Source organism: Hydractinia symbiolongicarpus, chromosome 7 (assembly GCF_029227915.1).
Source record: "Hydractinia symbiolongicarpus strain clone_291-10 chromosome 7, HSymV2.1, whole genome shotgun sequence".
NCBI lineage: Eukaryota > Metazoa > Cnidaria > Hydrozoa > Anthoathecata > Hydractiniidae > Hydractinia > Hydractinia symbiolongicarpus.
In genome coordinates this window covers 19,683,320-19,692,449 of record NC_079881.1, presented here as the reverse complement: position 1 = coordinate 19,692,449, position 9,130 = coordinate 19,683,320, and the positions used below count along the sequence as shown (strand labels likewise).

The window sequence follows — 9,130 nt, the reverse complement described above, 5'->3', positions numbered from 1 at the left end:
TTACTAAAATATGACCAGTCTAAATTCCTGAGGTCCTTCAGAAAAGCCTCTTCACTGAAGTTCTTGTAGCTACGAACCTTGATAGTTTTAGGTTCAAATTTTGGCCTTTTGAATTTTCTGATCGCCTAAACTAAATTGTGATCACTGATGCCTAAATCCATGGCCAATTTAGAAATCCAAGAACTGTTAGAAAGTATCAAGTCTATAAGAGTGCTACTATTTTCAGTAACACGAGTTGGCTCCGTAATATGTTGTTTTAGGAAAAGAGTGGAGCATAATTCCTTTATTTTGGAGGAAAGAGCATATTTTGAAAGCATGTTACAGTTAAAATCTCCCAAGATAAAAACTTCTTTTTCTTTTGGGAGTTTATTAAAACACTGTTTAAAATGAGTAAACATGTTTTCGGTACTCTGCATATCACTACCTCCAGGTGGTCTGTAAACCCCACATGTGACTAAAATGGCTTATCATAAAACAAATAATAAAATCATGTAGCGTGTAAGTAGCAAGAGAGTTGCCTTTATTGAACATTGTTTTTTTTTATATTATTTGCAATTGATACTTCTATCAGTGTATAAACTTCGTATGATGTCAACCAACAACCTTGTCTTTATTGATGGCGTACTTAAACTTGTTATGTTTATGCATTTAGATACAAAACTAATAATAACATTTTGAGCAACCATTTGCAAAATGTCTTACCGAGATATTAGAAGTAAGTTTTTATGTTTTCTCCTAACCATCTTAATACATTTTTGGTGGTAGGCACAACCTGAAATGTGTTTAAATCAGCTTTTAAATCGTCAGATCAGATTGACATTAATATAATACATTTTTCAATTTGTAAGTCTCCCATCCTCCCATCCTAGCTCAAGGGAATTATTATAAAATATGGCGTATTTTTAGCATGCCACTCCTATTCTCATGCTAAATAAAAGGTAGCAGGGACTTTTGATAAAACTTGAACAGCCAAATATTAATAAGTGTATAAATCCAACTTCTGTCCAAGATCATTTTTAAGCAGATTCAACTAATAAATCTCTCGACTTCTTTAAAGGCCTTTTTGAATTGGTAAATTTAAAAAAATTATTAACTTATGCAATTTGTTGTTAAAGATACTTTGATTTTTCCATGTATATAAATTTCTTTATTTTTACTTTTTAGATTTCACAGAAATGATGAGAGCTCTGGGTTATCCTCGATTAATATCTATGGAGAACTTCAGAACGCCAAATTTTTCTTTGGTAGCTGAAATTCTTCAGTGGCTCGTGCTAAGGTAGATTTTTCTACATTGTTGCTTGGAGCAAAAACTTAGCATGGATTTTTTTTTGAAAGTTGCCATTTATGATATTTTACATGAGATGCATGATACCTGATCACATTGATGCACATTTACCTGTCCACATTTGTTCAAACTGATGTTTCATTTCTTTATTCTTTTTGCATTAATAAAGATTGATTTGTGACTGCTGCTGTTAAAATTTCAGTACTGTCCAAGATAAGAAATAAAACAACTAAAAAAAACAAAAAAAACGGAATAACCACAGCTACAATGGTGATGTGGACTTAGAATTTACAAAGTTTGACTTGCTGGTTTAAAACTAATGACAAATTGACTACAAAAAATATCATCCAATCGATTAGTTTAGTTGAACATCCCGCAAGCACTATATGCACTTTTTTCCTTGTTATTATAACATTTGAGACAAAAAAATTAGTTAATGTCAATCTGCACAAAAAACAATAAAAGTATAAGATTATTTATATATGAAGAGATCATCTGCACTCTAGGTTCATACTCCTTTTTGTATGATCCCAATCAGATTTTTAAGGTATATGGCTGTACAATATTGTGGAATAGCAACTTAAATTTTCAAGCTGTAAATATTTATGTATGAAACAGTAGGTGTCTTAAAAGCAGTACTCTACTTTAAGATATAAAGTTTTTTCTACGTTTTCATTTTCAATGTATAAGCTTTCTATGTAATTTCTTACTAGATATGATCCGAGCAGTGACATTCCAATGGATGTAGATGAAGAGAATGATCGAGTTTTGTTTATCAAGTCTGTTGCTCAGTTTATGGTAGGAACATTAGTGTTAACTTGGCTTCAATTTATAGGCAGTTGGTAGGGCTCATAGAAATTGTTGAAATAGCCAGTTTTTTCTGTTGCTTGCATTTTCCACCATCTTTTTCACGAAATAACACGAGGGAGCATTAAAAATAACAAAACTCCACTTAACAAGCGTTGGATAGCGTAGTTATTTGAGTTTATTTATTTTCAAGTTGATAATAGTTATACATTTTCTAAGGATCAGTTGAATTAGACTGTCCTATGTTGAACTAAACTGTCCTATGTTGAATTACACTGTCCTATGTTGTACTAGAATTAATTTTTCATTTGTGTTATGGTATGTAAGGATATATTTTTATATTGCATCACAATGTGTTGTAAAGGCACATCATTTGATAAGCACTTTCTGTGTAGATGACAAAAGCGCACATTAAACTCAACACAAAGAGACTGTATGGAGCTGATGGCTTAGCTGTTAAGGAGTTGTTAAAAGTTACATCTGTTTTGTACGATGCTGCAATGAAAGTAAATAAGACAGATCAGGTATGCTTACATCTTTTGACACACTATTCTTGAGATGATAATTTAATAGGTAAACAGGTGATTTTTGTTGATAAAAAAAATTATTATTGTTAAGGTTTCGCACATACAGTAGACTCCCGGTTATTCGAACCTGCACTTATTCAAATAATTCGGTTATTCGAAGTGAGATGGCGTTCCCCTTGGATCTGCTTACCCAACTCAGGCAAAAACACTCTCGGTTATTCGAACTTCAGTTATTCGAATAATTCGGTTATTCGAAGTGATTTTTATTCCCCTTGGGGCCAATTATAGGCTAAGTCACCCTCAGTTATTCGAATTTTTCTTATTGGGAGATCGTCGAGTAAGAACATTGATTTTCTGCGATTAAAACACTTTTTTTCTTCAAAAAATCAGGTTTCAATATTCATGGCTATTTACACTCTTCAAGCAATTTCTTCAAAAGTTCAATATTCTCCTTCGGTCCAGAGATTTTTTTAAGAGTTGAACTCCTTGTATTTACTAGATACATTTTCTTTATAACTTTCATATTTTAAAACCTGTTAACAATTTGTTCAAATTTATTCTTTCTTCAAAAAGTAAAAATTCTTTGTGTTTACACGCTCAACTGAACCACAATGCCTCAATTACTTAAGAAAAGTCCATCCCATTAAGGTTAAGTTGAAAATCTGGCGGGAAAACGAATTTTTCAGTTATTCGAACTCCCGGTTATTCGAAGTAAATTCTTATCCCCCTTGAGGCTTCGAATAACCGGGAGTCTACTGTATTAATTTTTACAAATGCAATAAATTCCTTTAAAGAAAAAGCTTCTCAATAAACATTCTTTCGACAAGTGCACTTTTAATGATGTATTATTATTATCATTATTAGTACTACTACTAGAAGGGATCAATTCGCACTTTTAAAGTCTCTGGCATGACTCGGTCAGGGTTTGAACCTAAGACGTTCCGTACTGGAGGCGAACCGCAAAGCCACCAATTTTGCGAATTTAGCCAAAATTTATGGAAAGTATGAAAACAAAATAAAAAAAAACCCACAAAAGTTAATAGCATTGAGATAATTTTTTATTTGAGTAATAAGAAAAAAGATGACAGCATATTCGAAAATTGTGTTAACTTGTTTCATTGTTTCACTGTAAACGTTGTGGCATGATTGTCTCTACTAGTTGATAATCTTTCTTTCCACTTCATGGAATTATTGTCTGAGAAATCTAGAATGTTTCAGGAGATGACACCTCACATGAACCAGTAAAAAACTGTAATAGTTTTTTGTTAATTGTAAAATTCCAAAATTCGTAGTCCTTGATTGCTTGTTTTAAATTTCTTGGGTTATCGTAAGCTGTGTAATCTAATATATAATCTTTTATCTGTAAGACACTTGTTTGTTTACAATAAATCACAACTAAAGATATGTATGAATGTCTTGTTACTTGTTGTAGGATGGACATGAAAGTTCGTACATTCCTATTGATTTTAATTCCAAGGTATGTAATTCAATTTTATTTGGTGTAACATTTTGTGATTGGGATATTGTAAAGCTAGAATGTTTCCCTTTTAGATCAGTGGTTTAAAGATGGCCAGACAATTAGCATCTGAAATTACTGTGAAAGGCTCAAGTTTGCATCAACTTCTTGGAAGAGAAGTCGAACTAAGAGTAAGTGAATTATGTCTGAAGTTTGTGATGTTTTTTTGTATAACAATTTTTATATGTGACCATGTGGAGACAGCAAAAATCCCCAAGTCTTATAGATTTACAAAACAACTTGCAGAATATGATACGAATAAGTACTATTCTTCTTCTTCGTGCATCATGCACCTTGCCTTTTTTATGAGTTAAAACTTAATCAAGGCTTTTAACATTAATACCATAATTCCTCTTTTTAGCCCCTCCCTTTATTTAGTCCCCTTTTAATAAGCCCCCCCCCCCTCCCTTAAAAAATAAATATAAAATAATAAAGTAAAAGTACTCAAAGAAGTTCGATATTTTTTGTTGATTTAACGTCATATACAACGATATCCATATGCTGCAGCTTTAATTTTTTCTCCCTAAGTTTCGTTTGCAAAATATCTTTTTTTTTTACAACGGACTGTGTATGTTCCAGGCTCTACAAGTCCTTCTTCTGTAAGATGAAGATGATGATGAAACAGATGAACATTATGTTATTAATATTTACTATGTTACATTATCAACATTATGTATTAATTTGAAAAATAGAGATTGTGTTTAAAATTCTATTATTTATTTAGCCCCCTTCCTTTATTTAGCTCCCCTTCTATTAAGCTCCCCGTCTAAAACCTCCAGAATTTATTAAGCCCCTAGGGGCGAAAAAGAGAAATTACGGTAATGGTTTTTTTATAAAGATTAAATACCTTAAACCCAACGTGCTTATTTAAAATCTTGATTTTAGGAAAAGCCCATGCGAAAGAAGTATTTATTCATAGGTGCATTTATAAAAATATATATATTTCTCTCTTTTGTGAATATTTTTTGTATCGACCAGTAAACAAAAACATAAAAACAAACGAACTATTATTAAAAAAGAAAGAAAAGTAATAAACATTATTCTAAATTTGAGAATACAGGTTATTTAATAACTTTATTTTATAGCTTCAAGATTGTAGTTCAACACAAAACTTTTTAATGAAATTCACTATGCATTTTTTTAATGATGAAACGGTTTTTTCTTAGCATATCAGAAGTAGCAGTATTGCCAGACCAATGGACCTCAATGACATCGAGACAAACATTGAAAAGATGATGAACGAGACACAAGTAAAAATTTATTTATTGTTTTTGTATTCCTGTAATGTTGTATATGTTAGCGTGATAAAAAAAGGTTAAAAACAATGCTTTGTGAGATTTTTCATTTTAGGAAAATTTGGCTGCAATGGACAGGGATTTTTTTAAAATTTGATGAATAGCTGATTATTATTCTGTATTTATTTATTTATCAACAATAAATAAGTTTTATCATATGAAATTATAGGATATAGAAAAATATTAAAGTGCCCATTTGTCAGAAGTAAAATGTCGGGAATTTTCGTAAGATTTTTAAAAAGTGTCAGAAAAAGTCAAAAAAAAATAATAAAGTTCGTGAAAATGTCAAGATTTTTAAGAATAAGTTTTTTAATTTGTTCTGAAGCATTAATTTTTTACAGTCTACTTCATCTATATATGAAATTATAGGATATAGAAAAATATTAAAGTGCCCATTTGTCAGAAGTAAAATGTCGGGAATTTTCGGAAGATTTTTAAAAAGTGTCAGAAAAAGTCAAAAAAAATAATAAAGTTCGTGAAAATGTCAAGATTTTTAAGAATTAGTTTTTTAATTTGTTCTGAAGCATTAATTTTTTACAGTCTACTTCATCTATATATGCTTCTTAGTAAATTTATTAAAAGTTTAAATAAGCATGATTCGTCCTAAAATAACTCGAAAAAAAGATAAATTATAGGGCATGTTGTGGTGGCTCTAAGTCATGGGAAAAGTTATGGAATTTTGGTTTGATCTAAAAAAAGTTATAAATTTATTTAAATCATTAAGGGTGTTTTTTTTATTTCAATGACTGCCTCTTTGCATTGGTGGTATTTATTTTATAGTTTTTTGTCATCTATTGATTAAAGCATTTTTTCATAAAAAACAGGTCAAAGTCGTGAAACTTATTTCAACCTTATTTTATGGTCTAATTAATGAAAAGATTGGAAATAGCACATTTGTATAATTTAGAACGAAGCTGAAAAAATCAAACAACAGCTCGAAAATATAGCGTCGGATGAAGCGAATCTCAATTCGAAGATCGAGAAACGAAAATCTGAGTTGGAACGAAACCAAAAGCGGTTGAAGAGTCTTGAAAGTGTTCGGCCCGCATTTATGGATGAGTTTGAAGGGCTAGAGAAAGAATTGGAGGTTTTATATCAAGTAAGTCGCAGGTCGTATTACTTAAAGGTTTATTTGAGCCAATATGTGCATGAATGAATGAATGAATGGATCAATGAGTGAATGAATGAATGAATAGACAAATGAATGAATGAATAAATGAATGAATGAATTAGTAAATGAAATACAAGCCTTCGTACTTAGGCAAGTAGCATTCGCATTAAACAAGCATAATCTATATATCCTATTTGTAGTGTACAATTGTACCGAGAATGTCTTAAAATTAGCATACATTCGTAAATCTTGCCTACAACATACACTGCACTGTTTTAGACCTACGTGGAAAAATATCGAAATCTGTCGTATCTTGAACATTTGAATGATGAGATGACGAAGACAGAACAAGACAAACTGAACGTGAGTTATGTTATAAATAAAGGGAGAAAAAAAGAATATTTGAATTTGTTAAGTTGACAAAGTCGTAGCATTCTAATGTTTGTTCGTCAAACGTAAGAAGTATCTTGTTAAGATTTACTCTCATTTATAAACATTTTTTTAGTGGTTAGTCTTAAAAAAGTTTAAAAATACTGGATTTTCGGAATCTAAAAATATGCTATTAAATTTTGTAACTATAATTTCTATGTAAGATTAAACTTTAATGTAGTTCATTTTTTTGTTAACTCTTGTTGTTGTTATGAAAATTTTAATATTGGAACCGTTCAAGATTTCCAAAAAATGAACTTGTATTTACTGAGTTTTAGGGTCTATCTACATTACATTATAAACATTACGAATAAAGAAAGCTGTTGGGTCCCTGATTTTGCGTGAAATTGTACTAAGGGCTGTTTTTCAGGACTCTGAAAACCCATTGAAGGTGGCGATGCGCGTGAGAGAAGAACACGAGAGTTTGATTCGTGGTAGCCTCGATATCATGGGCAGTGAAAGTGACGATGAGGAGGACGTTTTGATTGGTGATGAGCCTCCCAAAGGTAAGACATTGTCATTCCAACTTTCGGGGAGAAGGGTATGCATGTTTTTAAATAGTTTTTGTGAGAAAGCCGAACGTAACGTAACGATAAATAAATCAATAAATTAATCAATCAATTTATTTATTTTTTAGTTCAAAATCCTAAAGTTGTTGGATCAATGGGAGGAGGATTAGATTCAGAAGATGTAAGCATGATATAAAAATTTTTTTATCTTCTGTTAATCGCAGACTTGTTGGCGGATCGAATGCCCTAAATTTTTTGTCGGTATTATTTGTCAACTTAAGTATTCGTCACTTAGTGCTGACGAATAATTTAATCTTTAATTCAATTTTTAAGCTATCAAATTTATTTCCGACTTTGTTTAGACGGTTAAGTTAAGGTTTTATGTATACAATGTATACAATGCGCTGATCACCAGTACTGCAATGCATCGTTTGATCATCCACATCTATGTTTTTGTTCTTTTAGACTTGCACTACATCTATTTTACTATAAACAACCCAACCTTGCGCTAATGTTGCTTACAAAAATAGCCTTAATATTTGAAAAAAGAAAATTGTGATGACAAAGTGAATAGTTTAAATTTTTATTTTCTAAACTGGGTGGTGTGTTAGGCCAAGGAGGTTGAAAAAGGATATACATCTAAGCAACGTCCATTTAAATTCTATTCAAATTTCTTTTGTTTACGCGCTCCTTTGAAACCTATCCGTTGCGCCGCTTTCGCTGTATTTTTACATGAGCAACGGTTACTTTTCTAATTTACGCGCAAAGTGCAGACCGGCAACGGATGGTTTTAATAGTAACCACTGAAATGTCTCTTCTTCTCTCTTTAAACCTCCTTGGTTAGAGGTGCCCTTTTTTCATTTTCGTTTCGATGTTTTAGGCACTCGTTACAGGGAAATCTCATTCATTTATATAATTTTCCAAGAAAAGTTTTTTAGTCATTTGTGTTGATTATTATTTCTTTTCTTAGAAAACTTATTTTCTTCTTAGGACGACACAGATGGTTTATCAAGCGACAGCGAAGTTGGTGTCGGTGATGGTCTCCTTGACGATGACGACATGAAAGAAGGCAGTCCGCTCAGCGATAGTGATGACAATTTTTAATGTGTGGTTATCGAATCTTTTTACAATACTTAAAGGGGGAAGTAAATGAAAGCGAATGATGAGTTTCTGTACATGTTTTTAATTGTAAATATAATAATGTAATCGAACTTTGTTTTGTTGTTGCTTTGAACTGTGTCTTAAAGATTGCATCAGCTCAAGAAAAGAAGGCGTTAAATGTAAAAACTTTTGGCGGCAGTCAAAGAGAAAGAATGTGAAGAATGCGATGCTTATGGTTGCTTAACCTTCTTCGTTGTTGCGAATGTATAAAGTAGAAAATTAAATGAGAGTGGATACTGGAAAAAAGATTTTCCCAAATCTTAAACTGTAATGCAGTTCTTCTGCAGATTAATAAAGCGTTACTAAGGGAGACTGTTATAAAGGGACCAATGCTAGGCTATCTTCCAACCACATTCTGGAATATAAGCACACAATTTTAAAATGACTGATTAGTAAGGAGAGGCCAAGCAAGTCTGTCATTTTGCAGTGACAAGAATAAAAATTGTTCCTGGAATTTAACAACAACATTTACCAGCCTTCTGCAAGAGAT

The 9,130-nt window shown here is 31.5% G+C and overlaps 1 protein-coding gene across 1 annotated transcript; it reads left to right on the top strand.

Moving 5' to 3' along the window:
- Positions 1-580: 580 nt before the first annotated feature.
- Positions 581-8,690, top strand: LOC130649198 (clusterin-associated protein 1-like). The gene is made up of 12 exons (XM_057455445.1): positions 581-715; positions 1,165-1,276; positions 1,999-2,083; positions 2,488-2,616; positions 4,052-4,096; positions 4,171-4,266; positions 5,302-5,385; positions 6,338-6,529; positions 6,821-6,904; positions 7,341-7,476; positions 7,608-7,660; positions 8,470-8,690. Exons 1-12 carry the CDS (start codon positions 694-696, stop codon positions 8,581-8,583), a joined length of 1,152 nt encoding a protein of 383 aa, XP_057311428.1. The 5' UTR covers positions 581-693; the 3' UTR covers positions 8,584-8,690.
- The last annotated feature ends 440 nt before the right edge of the window (positions 8,691-9,130 follow it).